The following is a 21,775-nucleotide window of genomic DNA, read 5'->3' on the forward strand; positions in this document are numbered from 1 at the left end:
TTTCCTTGGCCTCTTCATTGCTGGGCCTTGTCCTGGGGGGCCGCTGGGGCTGCAGCCAGTGCTGGCTCCCCCTGAGGCTGCCTGGCCAGGAGCAGCCCCAGGGGCACAGGGCAGAGGCACAGCAAGTTCTCAACAGTATTTGGGCAACACACATCAGGACAGGACACTGCTTATTTAGTAGCTCATGTAAAGTTTCATGGTAACAGTGATTTTACCGCACAAGTAAATTTGTTCCTGTTCTGTGTTTAAAGAAATCCATCCTGATGAAGGTTTGGCTTTGGCCTTGAGGCTTTGCTCTTTGTGTGAGCTCTGTTCTGGATTGATTCCCACTCAGTCTTGGAGCCAGTTTGGGGTGAAGGCTCATCCCGGCCCTGACTCTTGGCAGTTCTGGGCTCAAAGGGACCATCAATGCTGCACTGCACATGACGGGGGTTTAGGGCTGGATTATCAAAGGGCTCTGAGAAGTTTAAATTACAGTCTTTTTTTCTACATCGTTTTCTTTACGGAATTCCTTCCCTTTTTTAAAACTTGAAAGTTTGAAAAAGTTGAAAACTTGAAAGTTTGAAAAAAACCTTATTTTCCAGAGCTTATTCCAGTTATTTGATAAAGTGAATTATGGCCTATTTACCCCATGGCTGAATTAGAAAACAGTAAGTACAATAATATGAAATAATATTTACACTCCTATGTCTTTCACAGACTCATGAAACTTATGTTGGCTTGATGTGACCAACAGAAGAGTTTTGCTCTGCTTTTAGTTCAAAGAAGAAGCAGCCTCGGAACCTGTTGAGAAGACTCTCTTCACTTCATAGCTGAAGCAAACTTCCAGGGTTCTTTATTGAGGAATATAAAATCTATCTTTTCTGTATATATTCCTGACAAGTAACCGATGGAAATTAGGGATTTGGACTCTTTGGGAAGTACTGACCAGTTGGACATTGGCTCTCTGAAGCTCACTCTGTAATAATCAGTCTTTTTCAGAAGAGAATGTTCAGTATCTTCCTGGCATTACATTTATATTTGTATTCAAAAAGACATCTTGAAAGAGATTTACAACAGCTCTTTACGGTGCCTTAGTTGACTTCTATCTCTTTCACCATAGGTGCCGATGAAAACCTGGATGGCTCCATTAAAAAAGCTGCAAAGCAGATCCTGGAAAAGGGCGCATACATCTGCTCCCACCCTCTAGACAGGAACTTCTGATCCCTCCCTGACAGCAGGCACTCATGAATGGAAATCAGGGAGGAATTTGCTGCAGTTCCTGTATTGGACACCTTAAAAGCATCTGTTATTTACTGTCTTTACTAAATGTATCTGTATAAAATAAAACTTCTTTCTAACCACAATTCATAGGAAAAGGATAAATGAAGAGATTTTATTTAAAGCTGAAGTGACTTGATTATAGACATAGATTAGATTGATACAGATATAGATATATAAATTAGATATAGATATAGATATAGATATAGATATAGATATAGATATAGATATAGATATAGATATAGATATAGATATAGATATAGATATAGATATAGATATAGATATAGATATAGATATAGATATAGATATAGATATATCCAGTGTGGTGGTGTCTGTAGCTCTTCTCTTGAGCACTGAGGTCTTGAGGTGTTGTTTCTATTGTGTTTTCAATTGCAATTCTGTTTCAATGCTCGGTTCTATAAACCTCCCACTTTTGTGTTGCTATAGCATATTTTATCCTTAATGGATTGTTCCTTTCCCCTTGTGTTGTTGGTTTTGCCCTGGTTGTCCAACTTCCCAAAGACCTGCCCTTTGTAGACGAATGTTCCCTGTTCCTCGTGCCACTGAATGTCAATCCCTTCTCATAATCGCCCCTTTCTCCAGAAACTTCCCTGTCCTTTTTGTATCCTTCGAGGCCCCATTGGTTTGTTTCAATTGTTTCCCTCCCCTCTAATTCCCTATTGGTTTAAACATTGCATTCCCCGCCTTGTGCTCCTCCCCAGGTTTCTCCCAGTTGGTTAAAGCTCTGTACCCTCCCCTGTTTAAAAACCCTCCCGCAGCCTGCATTTGTGTGTTTCTGTCGCTGACTCTCCTGGCAATAAACGCAGTTAGCAATCATACAGAAGACCTCTCCTTATTCCTTGTCCCTGCTCTTGACACTTTCCTCCTGTGCCATAGAGCAGTTGTGCCCTACAGCCGCACCCTGAATTGCGTGGCTTTTTGGGGGCAGCCCCCTCCTGGCCACGGTGCCGGGAGCCGGCTGGGCTGAAGAGCTCCGGCACCGCGTCACTGAGGCAGCCACTCCATCACGGAAGGCCTCGGGCTTGGCCAGCCAGCACAGACCCACCGTGTGCTCCTCAGGGTATCCCTTGGCATATCACAGCATTTAAGAGGTTGGATGGTTTTTCCCGCTGTTTTATTGACTGACTGTGTCCTTTGAGGACCAGAAGAGGAAGCAGAGCCTTAAATTGCAGATGAAGAGCAAATGGTGAAGCAAAGGCTTCACCTCTCCCGTGAAACAAAAGGACTGTGTTAGCCATGGCCCTCCCAAGGTGCCAAACTTCAAGCCAAGAAGCTGCTGACAGGAGTTTTAGCATTCAGGAACACACATTATAACAGGATATGATTATATGCAGGTGCTTTTATTGTGGAGCCCAGGGAATCAGGGGTACAGACCCAAATCTGGCTGCGACATGACTTTCGAGCTCAAAGTATTCTATATTCTGTTGTTATATAACTTACATGTTAATTTTTAAACTTATATTGTTCTATTGTATACATTAAACTTATTCAACCATGAGTTTCTTGTGATCTTGTACAAGTCACTGACTACTGTTTCTCATCATTCTTACGATGAAACGGTAATTATATTTAATTACTAAACAATCATCACATCTAACAATTATATCATTTACCATATACTAGCTACACATGTGCTATTTTAGCAAGTGCACGGCCTATGCTTTCCCAGAGTATTTTTCCCAGGCCCTACTAAGTTTAATTTTCCTTCTAACTCTTTAAATTGTCATAATTTTGAAACCCTTTTACTATCAGGAGGAAATCTGGCACTTGTTTCCAGCCAGAGAACACTCACTCCTCAGCATCGTGGGCTGTGGTAGACAGTGCTTGAGGGGCCCAGAAATCCTTGGATGTGATCTCCTGTGCCAGTGGCCAGAACACAGAGTAGTGAGACTGACTTGAGGGGGCTGGCCCAGTTCTTGGACAAACTGCCAGGCAGGATGAGCCCCCTCCCCAAGAAGGAAAATTCCACCCCTGAGGTCCATGCCCACCCAGGCCATGAGATCACAGCAGGATTGTGAGCTCACAGCAGGCTCTGGGGTCACAGCAGGCTGAGCTCACAGCAGGCTCTGAGGTCACAGAGGTCCCAGAGCCCCGTGGTTGCAGAGCACCACAAGGCCCCAGCAGGCAGTCCTGGAGCACAACTGCTGCGGCAGCAGCGGCGGTGGCAGCAGTGGTGCTGACATTGGGACAGCGGCCTCAGGACAGTGGTGGCAGCGAGAGCGGCGGGACTGGCACAGGGCAAGGCACCATGGCCCTTGCTCTGCGCCTCCTCCTCCTGCTCCTCCTGGCCATGGCCCTGCCTGCCAGGGCTGCCCAGGCTGCTCCGCTGCAAGCGCGGGGAGCAGGTGAGCCGGCAGCCTGGCTGCCCTTTCCCAGGACAGCGCTCCCTGCTCCCCGGGAAGCGCTGGGGATGGTTTTCCCCTGGGCTTTAGGGAGGGTTTCCTCTGTGGGAGGGAGTGAAGACTCGTGGGTCCTGGGCTGCTCCAGCTGCCCTCCCAGGGATGTGGCCCAGGGCCTACCAAAAGTGTGGAGACTGGCCAAGAGACAGCCCAGAGCTCCCCAGGCCCCTGTGCAGCTTTGGCCATGTCCATTCTCATCTGGCTCCCACGGCCTTTCCCAGCTGCCTTGCAGTGCCCAGTTCCCACAGGCAGAAGGGAATCCCAGCACACCATAGAAAATGTTCTCATTTGTGCTCCAATCTAGATGAGGTTGCTGGGAAGGCTTCCCATTCGCTTGGCTGCATAAAGTTGTGAAGCCCTTGGAGCCTCCTGCAGGCATGTTCTCACTGTCCCTGTTCTGTGGAAAGCAGCATTTCCTGAAGGAAGCAGTCACTCATCGGTGCCAGCCCCTGCTGCAGGAAGGAAGGCGATGCCAGGCACGGACACAGGCACAGGAGGTGATTGCTGTGCCGGGCTCAGCCGGGCTCAGCCCTCGGCGGGGCTGTGTGGCAGCAACTCTTCCCCCAGGCCCTGCCCTTGCACGGCCCGGCAGCAGCCAAAGCTGGAGGCGCCTCGGCTTCCAGGCCTCTGGAACTGGACACAGCACTTGAGGTGCTGCTCAACCAGTGCCCAGCACAGGGGAAGAATCACTGCCCTGCTCCTGCTGGCCACACCATTCCTGATCCAGGCCAGGAGCCATTGGTCTTCTTGGCCACCTGGGCACTCTGCTGGCTCATGGCCAGCCTGCTGTCCCTCTGTCCCTGCAGGTCCCTTTCTGCCTGGCTGCTGTCCAGCCACTCTGTCCTCAGCCTGTAGCGCTGCAGGTTTGTTGTGGCCAAAGTGCAGGACCCGGCACTTGGACTTGTTAAACCTCACCTTGTTGGATTTGGGCCCTGGATCCAGCCTGTCCAGGTCTCTGTCCCTCCTACCCTCCAGCAGATCAACGCTCCCAGCCAACTTGGTGTCACCATGTGTCCTGGGTTGTAAAATAAGCTTGTATTCTATTTGCCATCTGTTGAAGGCAAACCTGTCGGACAGGTTTTGTTATCTCTCTCAGAGACAATGGTTTGCCCCGTAAAGGCAATGGTTTGTTTATACACTATTGACTGACTCCCTGCCGGGCTGGTAAGTGAGGGGGGTCCCGCCCAGAGGGGGAAGCCAAGCACTCTATTATGGTATAAAGGGGTAGCTTTTAGGGGGAGAAGCAGCTCGCTTTTGCTCTCTTCGCGGGATTCCCGGAGAAGCAGCTCTCTTCGGCGGCACTCGCAGCGAAGCAGCCGGCGCGCGCTGAGCCGACGGCGGCGGAGCTCAGAGGCAACCCCGGCGCAGAGGAAGACCGGCCCCACTGCCACCAGATCTTCAGAAGAAAACTATACCCTTCTAAAGATCACCACTGCAGCTACAATTCATCAGCCACTGCAAGGGAAGCAATTGTCCCAGCAGAACTGATACTAGCACCCCTCAGGTTCTGGACTTTTTTTTTCTTTAACTGGTTTTGTTTGTACCGATTGCATTTGCCTTTTTAAATTGTTGTCTAGTTTTCTCCTAGTAAAGAATTGTTACTCCCACTCCCATATCTTTGCCTGAGAGCCTTTTAATTTAAAGATCCTGGTAATTCAGAGGGAGGGGGGGTTTGCCGTTCTCCATTGCACAGGAGGCTTTGCCTTCTTTCACAGACTCCTGTCTTGTCGAACCAAGACACCATGGTTCCATGAGACCCCAGAGTGTCCCAATGGTCTCCATGATTCCAGAGGCTTCCCAGTGTCCCAATGTCCCTTTGGTTCCATGGGACCCCTTGGTGTCACAAAGTCCCTCAGATCCCTGGGCCCTGCAGTGTCACAATGTCACCGTGGTCCCCCAAGGCCCTGCAGTGTCACAGTGGATCCTTGGTTCCTTGAGGTCTGGCATAGCAGCAATGCTCTCCTTGGTTCCCCCTGTCTCCCATGCCTCCCACTGTCAGGCTTTACAAGGACACCTGGTCAATGATGGGAGTGGCAGTGGGTACCTACTCGAGGAGGCAATCATAAAAATTCCTCCCAACCCCCTGTGCCAAGCCAGGTGCCACTTCAGATCAGGTATGATCCCCTGGATCTGGAGAGTCAGCCAGATGGTTTAGAAGAAAATTATCTGCCGAGTGAGCCTCCCAATTATGATTCATCTGTGAGACAGATCACCACCTCTGTCCTAAGGTGACATCAAGGTGCTTGTATCCCCAGTCGTGTGTTCTGTTTATGTTTGATATTATGTTCTGTGCTTTCAGAACTGACTCTGAAAGTGAAGGTTTGTTTTGTCTTGTTATCAGCTGGCTCACCTCCCCCCATGGTCTGTTGTCTAGGAGAGGTGAGGGCTTGCTTGCTTTGCTTGCTTGTTTGGTTCCTTGCTTGCTCTCGCTCCTGCTTTTGCTTTTGCTTTTGCCTTTGCTTTTGCTTATTTGTTAGTTTAACTAAGCAGTCCAAATTTTTCTCTAGACTGTTTTTTTCCTTTCCCTTTCCTGAGCAGCATTCCAACCTTTCCAGACTGGGACCTAGGAAACACCGAGAGTCTGCATTTTGTGATGTGCAGCAGGCAGCCCAGCTCCAGATACTGAGAACTGAGCAACCTCTCCCAGGAGTGGACTTTCTGAATTTATCATCTCTTCAGAGTGGTGAAAGAGTTTTTGTCATTTGATTTTGGTTTTTTATTTTTGGTTTTTACTTTTTTCTTTTGTGCTGGGGAGTGTTTTGCTTGTTAAATAAACAGGTTTTATTCACTTCTCTCTGAGGACAGTCTTCCCGAATCAGGTCAGGGGGAGGGACTGTGGGGATTTGCTTTCCGGGGGCTCCTTCCGGAGGTTTTCTCCCAAAATTGCCCTAAACCAGGACAATCTCTAACATCAAAAAGGAAAGAAGGGCAATCACGGTAGGTGACTCCCTTCTGAGGGGAACAGAGGGCCCCATATGTCAACCAGAGCCATCCCACAGAGAGGTCTGCTGCCTCCCTGGGGCCCGGGTACGGGATATCCCTGAGAGACTGCCTGGGCTGATTCAGCCCTCTGATTATTACCCACTGCTGATACCCCAGGCTGGCAGTGATGAGATTGAAAAGAGGAGTGTCAGGGCAATGGAAAGGGACTTTAGGGCATTGGGTCAGGTGGTTTATAGGACAGGGGCACAGACATTTTTTCCTCAGTCCCTTTGGAGTCTGAGAAAAATGGTGAAAGCAATAGGAAAGCTCACATTATCAACAAGTGACTCACGGGTTGGTGTCATTGGCAAAATTTCAGATTCTTTAATCAGAGGGTGACTTTTACAGCACCTGGCCTGCTGGAACCAGATGGGCTCCATCTTTCTGGTAAGGGCAGAAGAATTTTAGCTCATGAACTGGAAGAACGTGTTGAGAGGGCTTTAAACTAGGTCTGAAGGGGGAGGGAGATGTAGCTGGTTTGTCTGAAAGCAGGCCAAAGGGTGGTAAGCCTGAGTGAGGGGTGAAATCAGCAGCCCAGCTGAGGTGCACACAGCGTGGGTCACAAACAAGAAGAGCTGGAGGCCATGGTGCAACAGCAGAGCTGTGATGGAATTGCCATCACAGAAACAGGGAGGGATGGCTCACGTGGCTGGAGTGCTGCATTAGATGGCTGCAAGCTCTTCAGGAGAGACAGGAAAGGGAGAAGAGGTGGAGCAGTGGCCCTTTATATTAGGGAGGGTTTTGTTGCTATGGGTGTTGAACCTAATGATGATGAAATTGAATGTCTCTGGGTGAGAATTAGGGGGAAGGCCAACAAGGCTGACATCCTACTGGGAGTGTGTTATTGTCCACCCACCCAGGAAGAAGAGGTGGACAACTCATTCTGTAAGCAGCTAGAGAATGTTTCTGGATCATCAGCCCTTGTTCTTTTGGTGATTTCAACCTGGTGGACATCTGCTGGGAACACAATACAGCTAAAAAGAGGCAGTCCAGGAAATTTTTAGGGTTGGTGGAGGACAATTTTTTGTTGCAGCTGGTGAGTGAGCCCACCAGGGGAGGGACTGTGTTAGATCTGATGTTTGCAAATAGAGATTGGCTGGTGGGAGATGTGGTGGTTGGAGGCTGCTTGGGGAATGGTGACCATGAAATTATAAAATTCTCAATATTTGGTGAAGTCAGGAGGAGCACTAATAAGGTTTTTACATTGGATTTCCAGAGGGCAGACTTTGCCCGATTTAGGAGACATTCAGACAGTTGCTTGGGAAGCAGCCCTTAAAAACAGAGGGCTTCAGGAAAGGTAGGTGTGTTTCAAAACAGAGATCTCAAGGGCACAGGAACAGACTGTCCCTGTGTGCCAAAAGATAAGTCAATGAGACAAACGTCTAGCCTGGATGGCAAAGGAGATTTTGGAGGAACTCAGGAATAAAAAGAGGATGTATCATCTTTGGAAGGAGGGTCAGGTCTCTCAGGAAGTGTTTAATGGGTCTGCTAGGGCATGTAGGAAAGAAATTAGGGAGGCCGAAGCTCAGTTTGAACTTGAAATGGCAACTTCAGTAAAGGCTAATAAAAAATGTTTTTATGAATATATTAATGGTAAAAGGAAGGGTAAGGTCAGCCTTTGTTCTTTATTAGATGTGGAAGGGAATTTAATAACTGCAGATGGAGAGAAGGCAGAGGTGCTTAACGCCATCTTTGCCTCAGTCTTTAGTGAGAAGACGATTTGCCTTCAGGACAACTGTCCTCCTGGGCTGGTAGATGGTGTCAGGGAGCAGAGTGGGCCACTGTTATCCAGGGGGAGGCAGTCAGAGAACTGCTGAGCTGCTTGGATGTTCATAAATGCATGGGACCAGATGGGATCCACCCCAGGGCGATGAGGGAGCTGGCAGATGAGCTTGCCAAGCTGCTCTCCATCATTTTCCAGCAGTCCTGGCTCACTGGGGAGGTTCCAGATGACTGGAAGCTACCCAATGTGATGCCCATTCACAGCAAGGGTGGGAAAGAGGATCCTGGTAATTACAGGCCAGACAGCCTGACCTCAGTGTCCAGTAAGGTCATGGAGCAGTTAACACTGAGTGTCACCACACAGCACTTACAGGATGGCCAGGGTGTCAGACCCAGGCAGCAGGGGTTTAGGAGGGGTAGGTCGTGTTTGACCAACCTGGTCTCCTTTCATGACCAGGTGACCCTCCTGGTGGGTGCGGGACAGGCTGTGGATGTGTCTATTTGGACTCCAGCAAGGCCTGTGACACTGACTCCCACAGCACACTCCTGGAAAAGCTGCAGCCCACGGCTGGGACAGGAGCACTCTGTGCTGGGCTCAGAACTGGCTGCATGGCCGGCCCAGAGAGTGGTGGTGAGCGGTGCTGCATCCAGCTGGGGACAGTCACCAGTGGTGTCCCTCAGGGCTCTGTGCTGGGCCAGCTCTGTTCAATGTTTTTATTGACCACATGGATGAGGGGATTGAGCCTTTCATTAGTAAATCTGCAGACGACACTAAGCTGGGAGCGTGTGTCCATCTGTTGGAAGATAGGAGGGCTCTGCAGGGAGGCCTGGAAGGGTTGGAGGGATGGGCAGAGTCAAATAAGATGAAGCTTATTAAATCCAAGTGCCCATCCCTGCATTTTGACCACAAACACCCCCTGCAACATTACAGGCTGGGGATGGTGTGGCTGGTCAGTGCCCAGGCAGAAAGGGACCTGGGGGCACTGGTCTAAAGCCGGTTGAACATGAGCCAGCAGTGTGCCCTGGTGGCCCAGAAGGCCAATGGCTCCTGGCCTGGATCAGGAATGGTGTAGCCAGCAGGAGTAGGGCAGTGATTCTTCCCCTGTACTTGCCCTGGTTGGGCAGCACCTCAAGTGCTGTGTCCAGTTCTGGGCCACCCAGTTTGGGAAGGTCATGGAGGACCTGGAGCGTATCCAGAGAAAGGCAGCAAGGCTGGTGAGGTGCTTGGAACACAAGTCCTGTGAGGAACAAGTGTTGGAGCTGGGGTTGTTTAGCCTGGAGAAGAGGAGGCTCAGAGGTGACCTTATCACTCTCTACACTCCCTGAAAGGTGGTTGCAGTCAAGTGGGGGTTGGTCTCTTTCTCCTCACAGCAGCTGACAGAACCAGAGGACACAGTCTTATGCTGCACCAAGGGAAATTTAGATTGGATATTGGGAAAAATGTTTTTTATGGAAAGGGTGATAAAGTACTGGAATTGTCTGTCCAGGGAGGTGGTGGAGTCAGCATCCTTGGATATGTTTAAAAAAAGACTGGATGTGGCACTCAGTGCCATGGTTTAGCTGAGGTGGTGTTAGGGCATGGATTGGACTTGATGATCTTAAAGGTCTCTTCCAACTCAGTAATTCTGTGTTTCTGTGATTATGTGACATCACACAGCAGGCTGTGAGGTCAGAGAGTGTGCTGTAGGACATCACACAGCAGGCTGTGAGGTCAGAGAGTGTGCTGTGACATTATAGGGTGGCTGTGCTACATCACTGAAGGTGTTGTGACATGACAGGATGGGTCTGTGAGGCCACAGAGGTGCTGTGTGACATGATAAGTGAGTTCTGACATCACAGAGCAGGCTGTGACATCACAGAGCAGGCTGTGACATCACAGAGGAGGTTTGACATCACAGAAGAGTTTGTGATGTCACAAATCTGTCTATGACATTTCAGGCTGGCTGTGTGATGTCACAGAATGGGCTGTGAGGCTACATAGAAGACTCTGCCATCATAGAGAAGGCCTCTGTGACATCACAGAGCAGCTGTGTGATGTCACAGAGAAGGCTGAGACAATAGAGAGTGGGTTGTGCCATCACAGAACTGATTGTGAAAATTTAGAGCAGGCTGTGACATTAAAGGGAGACTGTGACATCACAGGCTGGGCTGTGACGCCACAGGGCAGATTTTGTGACATCACAGAGCAGATTGGGACCTCAAAGAGTAGGCTGTGACATCACAGAGCAGCTGTATGAAATCCCAGGTGGCCTGTTACATCTCAGAGTGGGCTGTGTGACATCGCAGGGGCTGTGTGACATCCCAGGGGTCCTGTGACATTACAGGGGCTGTGTGACATCACAGGGGCTGTGTGACATCACTGGGGCTCTCTGACATCACAGGGGCTGTGTGATTTCACTGAGGAGGTCACTCTGCCCCAGTTTCCCCCAGAGAAGTCCAACACTGCTCATGCACAGGGGGGTCCCCTGTCCCCCCGGGTCCCCCCGCCCCCGTTGCCGCAGCCTCCCCCAGAGGATGTTCCACGAGATCAACCCCAGAGCCCGACACAGGGACGGGCGCTGGGGCTGTGGGGGGTGGGACGGGGGGACAGGGACCCCCTGGCAGTGTCCCTGTGTCCCCCAGGGCCAGAGCCTGGGCCAGGGCTCCTTCACCCTGTTACCAACGAGGGCTTGAGAGTGCTGAAAAGTCCCCGGCAAGGGAGCAGCAAAAACCAGATTTAATATTAAGCGACAACACCACAAAGTTCCTTGGCAAGAGTCACTCTGCTCCTGACTGAACACTTCAGGCACCCCTAGGAAACAAATCAACCACAAATCCAAACAAAATCCAGAAATGATCAGAGAACTGTCCCTTTATGTGGCATAGGGACACATAGGACAGTGAGGGCAAGGATAAAAGGAATATGGCCCAAAAGCTGAACAGAGGTCAAATTTAACAGGACTTAAATTATACCTTAACCTTAACTTCTACCTTCAACTTCAAAATTTAACAAAAGAACAGAGTTTAACAGTATTTAACCTAACTTACAACCTATGACTTTTCAATTTAATAGAGGAATATCATTTAATACTATTTAGCTCAGCTTATAACTTATAGCAAAAGAACAACTCTTAGCAGCATTTAACTTAGCTTAGGCTGCATGACTTGACCTCACTTACAGGCCTGACTGGCTCAGCTATCCAGGGCACTCGGAGCCCTCAGGGAGCAGCATTTCTGCCACATTCCCCAGCACAGGCACTCCTGTGTGCACACAGACACAGAGAGTCAGTGCAAGGCACCTGTGAGAAATTCCCCTGAGGGCGGGGAAATGCTCCCTGAGGATGCTTTGGCATCTCCCCAGCAGGGAAGGGTTGAGCCTGGAGGAGTGGGGGGATCGGCCCAGGCTCCCTCGTTGTTTCGGGATCCCCGAATTCAGCAAACGGGAGAGTTCCCGGCTTGGAGAGGCCCCACTCAGAGGGAGTCGCTGGCCCAGGAGAGCTCCAAGGGCTCCTTTTGGAGCGCTGTTTGTAGGGCCCCAAGAGAGGGGCTGCAGTCCCAGCCATGTTTCATCCTGGCCGCACTTGGCATCAGCAGCTTTCTTTGGCAGGGTGAGAACAGGGATGTTGTGCCACTGAGGGAACACAAACAATTCCCAGGGCTGCTCCTAAAGTAACCAGGAGCTGGCTGGGCAGCAGCAGTGCCTGGAGCAGACAGTGTTTGTGATGAGCTCCAGAGGAGCTGAGCCCAGGGGCTGCTGGCCAAGGCCGAGGCCCAGTGAGCATTTCTCAGCTGGCAGGGCAGCCTGAGAAGGGGAGGAGGGAATGCACCAGCAAGGAGCCATTGTGACACTGTGGGGCCTGTGAGACCAAGGGGCCATTGTGACACTGTGGGGCCTGTGAGACCAAGGCACCATTGTGACACTGTGGGGCACCATGGAACAATGGACACCATTGTGACACTTGGGGGACACATTGGATCATGGAGACCATTGGGATACTATGATACCCAATGGAATCAGCAAATCATTGTGACACTGTGAGGCCTCATGGAACCAGTGAGACCATTGTGACCCTGGGGTCCCCACAGAACCAAGAGGACCATTGTGACACTGTGGGGCCTCGTGTCATCAGTGGTCCATTGTGACACTGTGGAGCCAAAGGAGATCATTGTGACACTGCAAACCCCCATGGTCCAAAGGCCCATTGTGACATTGTGGGCCTCATGGATCAGAGGACTCACGTGTCATTGTGGGGCCTGGGGAACCATGGAGACCATTGGGACACTCCATGGCCTCATGGAATCTTTGGAACCATTGTGAAACTAGGAGGTCTCATGGAACCCAGGGGCTATTGTGACACTGTGGGACCCCATTGAACCAAGGGTCCATTGTGATACTGTAGGTCTTCTTGTAATCAAAGAGCAATTCTGACACTGTGGGACCCCATGCAACCAAAGGAACACAGAACAGGTCTGGCTGCTTTGGCCTCCCGTGGACTGCCTGACTGGTCCAGCTGACCTTGGCATGTTAAAGGTCTCTTCTCCTCTGCTACTGGGGCTCACTGGGACAGGAAACACTGGGGCTCCCTGCTTTCCTTTCAGTGGAAAAGAACTCTCCTTCTCCTCCAAGTGCCCATGGCCAGAACTGGGATTTTACGTCCAAGTGTCCTTTTATCCCGGGATTGTTCCCATAGGAATATTGCCAGGACAAGTCTGGTTGGAAGTGGTTTCATGAGGGTCACCTCTCATCTGTGCCCAAAACACTGGGGAAGGCTCCATGCTTTCCTTCCTATGGGAAAGAATTGTCCTGTTGTGTGTTTTTCTTTAGTTTGATATTTGTTCTGTGTATGTTCAACCCCCAACCCCTAATCTCCTCCCTTGCCCAGTTTTCAATCTTCCCAAACTCTTCCCTACCCCCCTCCTCTCCAAGTTGTCAATCCTCCCTTTTCCCTGCCCCTTTCCCCAGAACATTCCCTGTCACTCCTCGTAGCCTCCTCCCCTGCTTCCAGAGCATTCCCTGTCTATTTAGTGAGGCTCAACACCCTTTTGGTTACTTTGTGTTACTCCTCTCCCCTGTTTCCCCTGATAGGTTTGTGCTATGTTAGTCCCTCCTTAGACTCTTCCCCAGGTGTACCCTCAGTGGTTGCTGTTCCTATACCCCGCCTCTTGAGTTCTGGTATAAAACCTTTGTTCGCCCTCCCCAGAGGGTCTTGGGGCTCACTGAATGAAACCATCCTGTTCACCCCCAAGTCCCATGTTGCCTCCCCACGCCAAGTGGGACTGCAGAGCTTCACAGGGGGAGCAGCCGCCCGTTCTCTTCCCTCTCACCGCCCAGCACTCCACTGCTCGGGGTATCGCGGTGAGAGAGGCTGCCCGCATTACAACACTGTCCTGCTTCTCCAGGTGCCCATGGCCAAAATTGTGATTCTGTCTCCAAAATTCCCTATATCCAGAAGCTGCCTGCAGACAATCTGCCATTCCTGACAAGTCTGGCTGACCTTGGCCTTGTGAGGCTCTCCTCTGCCTTCCAAACACTGGGGCTCTGTGCTTTGCTTCCTATGGAACAGAACTCTTCTTATCCAGGTGCCTATGTCCAGAATTGGGATTTCACCTCCAACATTGCCTGGTGTGAAAGACTGGAGGAGATTGTTGGCTGGAAACATTTTGTGTGTGGGGGAGGAAGGGGCAGGTCCAGCCTTGCCCGGCCCTGGAACCCCAGCCCTGCCCTGCCCTGGAACCCCAATCCCCCCAGAGCCTCTATCCCAGCCCAGCAGTGTCTGCCAGTCCCTGCCACAGCACAGGCAATGCTCCACAGCCACCTCTGGAGCTCCAGCCCAGCTCCTGAGTGACCAAATGACCCCAAGTCCTCCCTGGGGCTGGGGCAGCAGAACTCAGAGGCACCAGCAGCTCCAGCTGTGAAATGGAGTGTGGGATGGGGCTGTGAAAGCCCTGCCTGGGCTGTGCCAAGCAGGACACACAAGCCCTGACCCTCATCCCCCAAGCAACTCTCTCAAGATGACATTTAAAAGGAATTACAATTATTTGTGTACTCTGAGTTAGATTCACTGGAGAAATAGTGCCCTGCAGCTCATTAACATTCAGAATACTTGAACAAGCCAAGCCTCTGGGAATAATTTGATTTAAGTTTTCAAATCTTTTGTGATTAATTAGGCAGGCTTTAGTAGTGTATTCAAAGTGAATGCTTTATTTTTACAAAGACACAGAAAAGATTTGTTAGGTCCTGTTTCATTTTTTTACTCCACATAAATGAATATGTGCAATCTCCACTTGACACTGAATCCAAGTACCTCCTCATGCAGTTGGAATAGATATGAAAATCAAGACCCTTGATGGCTGACAATCCATCAGACTCTGTCCCTACCCCCACCCCACCATTTCCCCCATCCAAGCCCTGGCACTCAGAGCAGCCTTGTGCAAATCTGAGCTCCCTCCAGCCCAGGCTGCACCTGCAGGTTTCAGCTCCTTGGCTCCAACTCCCACCTGCTTTCCTTGGAGTAAGAGCTGCCTGAGACACAGAGGGATGTTCATTTCTTGTCAGCCAACAAAGCCAAGGGAAGGCACAGCTCCATCAAATGCAGAAGTCATTCCTCTGCTGGCTATTAAATCCACTTGGCACAGTAGCCAGTCTCAGAGCAATGGAAAACACTTTCTGTGCCCACCACAGATCCCAAGGTTCCCCCAAACCCTCCGTGCCCCGATTCTGCCCAGATTTGCTCTTTCCACACACAAGTCACAGGCTGAAGTCAGGAGCTCCCTCCATGCCCAGAGGGAGGAAAAGAGAGAAAGTGGATGAAGAGCTCTCCTGTGCAGAGCCAAGGTCCCAAGTGCCCCTGCAGTGGGAACCACAACTCATCAGGTTTGTGTCCTTTGGGCTCAGGGATGGTGACACTCAGAGGCACAGAAAGGTTTCTTGCCAACAAACAGGAGTTGAACATTTGAACAATTTAATAACCATCACAGACTTTCCTTTTTCTTGGAACTGTTTGAACCTGCTCTGGACTGAAAACCCAGAAAAACACCAGCAGCTCACACCTGTGGCCCACCGAGGTCTGGGACCCTGCATTCCAGTGCCAGAGGGACTGAGAAGAGACCGAGTGAGCCAACTACAACCCACCAAAAGGACTTTCTGAATTGCCACCTCTTCAGAACTCTGAGGGGGTTTATTTCATATTATTCATGCTTGTGAATACTTTACTTATTAAATAAACTGGTTTTTTCCACTTTTCTCCAGGGAAGTCTTCTCCTGAAATAGTAGGGAGAAGGGCCGCTTGAACTTGATTTGTAGACGGACTCCTTTTGGAGGTTTCCTCACAAAATTTGCCCGAAACCAGGACAAACAGTCACAATTGTGCCACTTCACCAGTGGCACAACTCCCCAGCCCCCCAGGAAAAGAAAGGACATGTCAAGTTCTCCAAACACTTGGCCTGCTTTGCTGCAAAAGTTGTGCTGCATACACAGTGCAGTGTGGAAAGCCAAGAGAAGCTGCAGCAGGTGGCAAATCTTGGGACAGAAGCTCGACCTTGTTCTCCATGAGAGGTTCTTGTCACGAGCAGACAGAAGATTCCTGGAGAAGTGGAACAGCTTTGCAGAAGTGAAATGAAAATGAAAGAAAGTATCTAAGATGTTTTCCTCTTTCTTTCTATGCTCCCCTTTGCCATGTTGCACGACTTCTCCATGGCATGAATTCCAAATGGATCTCACCTCTAAGATGGGTCACTTAGCAAGTTATAAACACTGAAAAATAGCATGAGCTACACGCAGTTTTCCTTCCCCTGTTTTTATTGGAAAGCAACGCTGGAGACATAAGTGCAGTGCTTGGGTCAGGTAGGAATCCTACAGCAAGGGAATGTGCCCCAAGGGTGTTTGAGCCTCAGCAAGGACAATGCACAGCAGCGACACAGCAGAGGGTATTCCTCTGCCAGTGTGCAGGAGTCAGGACTCTGGATCTGGGCTCCACACTGCAAAGTTCCCGTGTCTGGACAGACGAAGGGGCTGTCCCCGGGGCGCGCGGGGCTCGGCCGTGGGGCTCGTGGGGCGAGCGGGGAACGGACACGCGGACAAACGGCCTCGGTGCTTCAGTTGCAGAGGCAGCAGCGGCGGCGGCGGCAGCAGCGGCGGCAGCAGCGGCAGCAAAAGCAGTTTTTCTCTTCTTTCTCGTTCTCTTCTCCCTCCCCCGCTCTCGGACACCTTCCCCTCGGTGTCCTTCCCCGGTGTCCCTCTCCTCTCCCCGCCTCCTTCTCCCCATGCCGGGCCGGGCCATGCCCCCTGCCCGCCCCCGGCCCCGGGCGGGGCTGCCCCGTCCCCGGCCCCGCCCGCCCCGCCGCGGTCTCGCCTCCGCCCGGCTCTGGCCGTGCTGGCGGTGGCGCTGCCGGGCGGGCATCAGTGCCTGGGGCTGGGCCGGCATCGCCGCCCTTTGGCTCCGCCTGGCCCGAGCCCGGCCCCGGCCCCGCCGCAGGGTCCGGCCCCGGCGCCGGCGCCTCCCGGGCCCCGCGGAGGACACACGCGGCACGGCCGCTCCCGCCGCCCCCGCTGCGGCTTCCCCGGCCCGAGCTCCGCCGCTCGGCAGCGCGGCCGCCGGCCCCGAGCCTCCCGTGTCCCGTTGCCGAGACCGAAGGCCTGGGGATGGCCGGCCCAAGGCGCTCGGGGGGCGCTCGGGGGCCGCTCCTGGCCCCGGGCCGAGCGCTGACAGCCGCGTCCCGCCCGCAGGGAAGGCGCAGGAGGCCCTGCAGGAGCGGTACCGAGTGGGTTCGCTGCTGGGGCGCGGCGGCTTCGGCAGAGTGTTCGCAGCCACGCGGCTCTCGGACGGCGCCCCGGTGAGCGGCGGGGCCGGCGGCGGGCACGGAGGAGGAGGAGGAGGAGGAGGAGGAAGGAGAAGGAGGAGAAGGAAGAGAAGGAGCAGGAGGAAGGAGGGAGAGTAGGAGAAGTGGGAAGAAGGGAGAGGAGGAGGAGGAGTGGGAAGGAGGGAGAGGAGGAGGAGGAGGATGGAGGAGGAAGTGAAGGAGGAGGAGGAAAGAGGAGGCAGAGCAGGAGGAGAAGGAAGGAGGGAGAGAAGAAGGAGAAGGAAGGAGGGAGAGGAGGAGAAGGATGATGGAGGAGGAAGAGAAGGAGGAGGCGGAGGAGGAGGAGAAGGAAGCAGGAGGATGGGGCTCGGCAGGGCGGGCGGCGAGCTCAGCCCGCTGCTGCCTTTGGCTTGCAGGTGGCCATCAAAAGGGTGCCACGGAACCGCGTCCGGCGCTGGGGCGAGCTGGTGAGTGAGCGGGGCCAGCGGGAACAGCCGGGCCGTGCCGGGCGGGGATGAGGCGAGGCCCGGCATGGGGGAAGCCACCAGGACGCCTCGATGGGGAGCGGGCGTGGGGCCAGCGCAGGGCGCAGAGCATCCCGGGCTGGCTGAGGGGTTCCCCTGCCCTGGCACGACATCAGTCCCACTGGTGGCACCGTGGTCCTCCCGCAGCCCGACGGCACCAGCGCACCCCTGGAGATCGTCCTGCTGGACAAGGTGTCCACCGGCTTCCCTGGTGTGGTCCAGCTGCTGGAGTGGTTTGAGCTCCCCAACAGCATCGTGATGGTGCTGGAGCGGCCGGAGCGGTCTCAGGACCTCCTGCATTTCATTCGGGCACGGAGGTTCCTGTCTGAAGAGGTGGCACGGGAGCTGTTCCGCCAGGTGCTGGAGGCCGTGCGGCACTGCACCAGCCGCGGGGTCCTGCACCGTGATATAAAACCAGAGAACATCCTGGTTGACCTGGCCACTGGCCAGGCAAAATTGATCGACTTTGGCTGTGGCACCTACCTGCAGGACACAGCCTACACTGACTTTGCAGGTGAGCCCGGGCAGGGGTGTGCTCCTGGTCCCACCATCTCATGGCCCAACATCTCACAGGCCAAGCTGGGTGTGGCAGTGGGGATTATCCCTTTTGCTGCCAGTCAGAGTACTGAGTCTTTACCTGAGCTGCTTTTGAGTGGGGCTGGGTGGGGAGGCATCTTCCAGCCCTGCTGGCAGTTTTTGCCCACCACTCTGCCTGGGGCTGGGGTTGGAGCAGCAGCAGCCAGCCTGACAAAAGCACCCGTGGGTGGGGGTAGCAGAGGAGGGGGCCAGGACCAGTGCACCAGCCAGTTTGGTGTGCAGGTGAGAGGAAGGGCTTGGACTGCTCCACTCACCTTGTTTCCATAATATTTTATGAAAACATAAAATATTGCCTTCATAATATCTTTGGGGCACTGCAGGCAGGGAGGATAAGGACCTGTTTTTTCCCCCACCCCTGAGTGGGTTTTTGCTTTACATGTCATGGTCAGGCCTTGCTGGGGCTTCTGCTGCCCTCTTCCAAAACCAGTGGCTTCTTGTCCAGCCCTGAGTTTGTACACAAGTCCCAAGTATTGGCGAGAGTGCAGCAGTCACCCCGTGTGTCACTGGGGCAGCCCCTGCATGCCCAGGGATGCTGGGGCCAGGCTCTGGAAGCAGCAGCATCCCCCTGATGAACTCCATCTGTATTCCACAGGAGCACTGTCATACAGCCCCCCGGAATGGACCCGCTTGGGCTGGTACCATGGCGAGGCAGCAACGATCTGGTCCCTGGGCATCCTGCTGCACCAGATGGTCTGCGGGCAGCACCCTTTCAGGAGGGGCCGGAAGATCAGCTGGGACCATCAGCTCTCGCTGCCACAGCGGCTCTCTCCAGGTGGATCCTCATCTCTGGCCACGGGGGAATACCAGTGCTGGGAGACAGCAGCGGGCTCGTGAGCATCTCGCTCTGGCAGCCGCTGAGGAGGTGGCACATGTCCTGCTCTCCTGCTCTCCTCCACAACAGGGAATTGATGGGAAAGTTAAGCCCAGCTGGGAGCACAGAAGCAGCATGGCCTGGGCATGGGAAGAGTGGGGCAAAGCAGACAGGAGCCTTCTCTAGCTGACTGGTGGTTTCTGGTTTTTCTGCCCAGCGTGCCAAGAACTTATCAGGTGGTGTTTATCCATGCACTTCTTGGACAGACCTTCCTTAGAAGACCTGTTCTGTGAACCTTGGATACAGGATAGTCACCTGTCATAGATGAAGGGAGAGAGCCTCATGCACACTTTGCTGCAGGGCCCTGGTAAGTTACAGCTCCACACATGCCCTGGCAATCAGAAGCAAGGAAACCCAGACTTTTTTCCTTGCCTATATCAATGCACTGGGGTTGTTTGGTGGGAATATGCAGCCCTTGTGCTGGAGCGGAGCTGCTCTGCCCAGCACTGGTGGCTGCCATCCAAGGTGGTTTTGCTTGTCCCAGTTGCCTGACAGCTGGGGCCCTGGGCAGAGCCCTGACAGCCTGGTCTGACCCCCAGGGAAGGAGAAGGAGCCCCTGGAGAAGCTGTACCAGGTGGGGCTGCTGGAGACAGCGAGGACAACATCAAGGATGACAACCTCTTCCTCAACTTGGACACTGGCAGCTGAAGATGATGAACTTTTGGCACCTTCTCCAAAGCCAGGCTCCACAGCGGATTTGCAGATGAGTCCACAGCCGGGGAAATGCTCCCAGATTTGGGCATTGCTCAGACTGGCTGGGAACAAAAGGTTCCCCCTGTGCTGGGGCAGAAGCAACTTCAGTCGGCTGCCCAGCTGTTTTTTGGCAGGGCTGGGGGCATGGGTTGTGGTGGATACAAAATGGGAGTTTGCTCCTGGGCCTGCTAACAGCCCCCACCACCCAGCATGGACTGGGCTGAGGCTGGGGCTGGGGCAGCCAGCCCGACACAAACAAACCCCCATGGTGGGAGCAGAGGTGGGACTCCAGAACCTGTGCAGGGGCTGCTTTGCTTTGCAGGCAAGGAATGGCTTGGGCTGCTCCACATCCCTTGTTTACTTTGGGATCACTGTTATTTTGGGAGGCAGTGCAGGAGGGAAGAAAGAAAGTGTGGGCTTCTCTCCCCCATGGGTGGGATTTTCCCTAGCATGTGGGGGTTGGGCCTTCCTCAGACCCCTGACAGAGATAAGAGTTTTTTTCTTGCTTCCCCTTGTCTCTAATCACTTTTCAACAATTTGTTGTTTGTTTTTCTCGAGGAAGCGTTCATTGTAAGGTCCAGTCAGGATTGGGAAGTGCTTGGGAGCAGCTGCAGCGTGGATGGGCCGTGCCCTTGGAGAAGGCTGAAGACATCATTTGGGACCAGCTTTTCTCCCAGCAGAGGATGGCGAGAGGTGAGTCCCGGCCTGCTTGGCATGGTGGGATCAGAGCTTTTGGGAGATGGCAACAAGCACAAGGAGTCTCCTGCTCTGGGCAGCTGCTGAGGGCTGGGTGTGCTGTGGCTGGCTGCAGGCTGGGAGTGTCCTGCCCTCCTGCTCTGCTCCCAAAGGCAGCAGTGATGGGCAGCTCTGGGCACGGCTCTGGGCACAGCCAGCATGGCCTGGGCTCTGTGGGCAGCTGGGACAAGGGGACAGGAGCCTTCAGCTGACGGGTGGTTTCTGGTTTCTCTCCTTGCAGCCGGGCTCTGCGGGTGCTGAGGCTGCTCTGGGCTCTGCCAGGGCTCTGCTGGGCTCTGCCCTGGGCACAGCTGGGCTGGCTCTGCCCTCCCATTGCTATGACAGCTTTGCATCAGACGAGCCCGTTTGAGCACAGTGCCTGAGCTTTCTCCTTTGGCAGGTGAGTGAGACTCTCCTGCAGGCCAGGAGATTGCAGCTGGGGTCACACATTCAATTGGCAAGGACCCAAACTCTCCACAGTCCCAGCTGACCCCCTGAATCTCTGCAGGAATGCCTGGATCTCCACTGTTCATTCTTCATTTCTTTTTGGCTGTAATTGTGTAGTTTCACTCTCTTCCTCCTCTAGAAGTGCCATGAGTGGCCAAAGCTGGCAAGTGAGCCGTGTTCCTGAGGCAGTGCAGTCTGGAGCTGATGGATGGAGAATTGCCCTTCCCACTTCCAAAGCAGAGCAAAAAGCCGTAAGTGGGATTTTTCATCCGTAAGAAACCCCTGGCAATTTCAGAGGGAATGTGCAGCTCATTCCCAGAGTGAGAAGGAAGGTCATCTTCTAAAGGATTTGGGGTTTGACAGAGTTTAGATTCCCAGTCCTGTCTGGAGTTGGAAGGGCCCCAATCAATTTCCTATTGCTTTGACCACAATTTAAAATAACAATGTTGGAAACAACCCCCAAAAACTTTAAAAAAGGCTGCTGAGGTCAGTAAGATGGATCCATGCCATCAGCACATTTACAATGTAAATAACTGAGTTCTCTTTTTAAAAAGATCATTTACCTCTTAATGCAAAGTTACAGAAGATGTTTCACTAACACTTGGATTTTATTTGTATCTTTTACAATTCATCTAATTGTTTTTTTCTTTTTCCTATTTTTTCTCCAAATAGAGGTCCTGGCCCTCTTCCAGCCAAAGGGGAAAGGGCCCCACCAAGCCTTGTTACCCACAGACAACATGGTAAAA

General features: G+C 52.7%; 1 protein-coding gene across 1 annotated transcript; it reads left to right on the top strand.

Moving 5' to 3' along the window:
- The first annotated feature begins 2,832 nt into the window (after positions 1–2,832).
- Positions 2,833–19,117, top strand: LOC144247826 (serine/threonine-protein kinase pim-1-like). The gene is made up of 5 exons (XM_077789483.1): positions 2,833–2,840; positions 16,766–17,195; positions 17,579–17,629; positions 17,834–18,200; positions 18,876–19,117. The coding sequence occupies exons 1-5, from the start codon at positions 2,833–2,835 to the stop codon at positions 19,115–19,117; spliced, it is 1,098 nt and encodes a 365-aa protein (XP_077645609.1).
- The last annotated feature ends 2,658 nt before the right edge of the window (positions 19,118–21,775 follow it).

This window comes from Lonchura striata, chromosome 34 (assembly GCF_046129695.1).
Source record: "Lonchura striata isolate bLonStr1 chromosome 34, bLonStr1.mat, whole genome shotgun sequence".
In the NCBI taxonomy this organism is placed as follows: domain Eukaryota; kingdom Metazoa; phylum Chordata; class Aves; order Passeriformes; family Estrildidae; genus Lonchura; species Lonchura striata.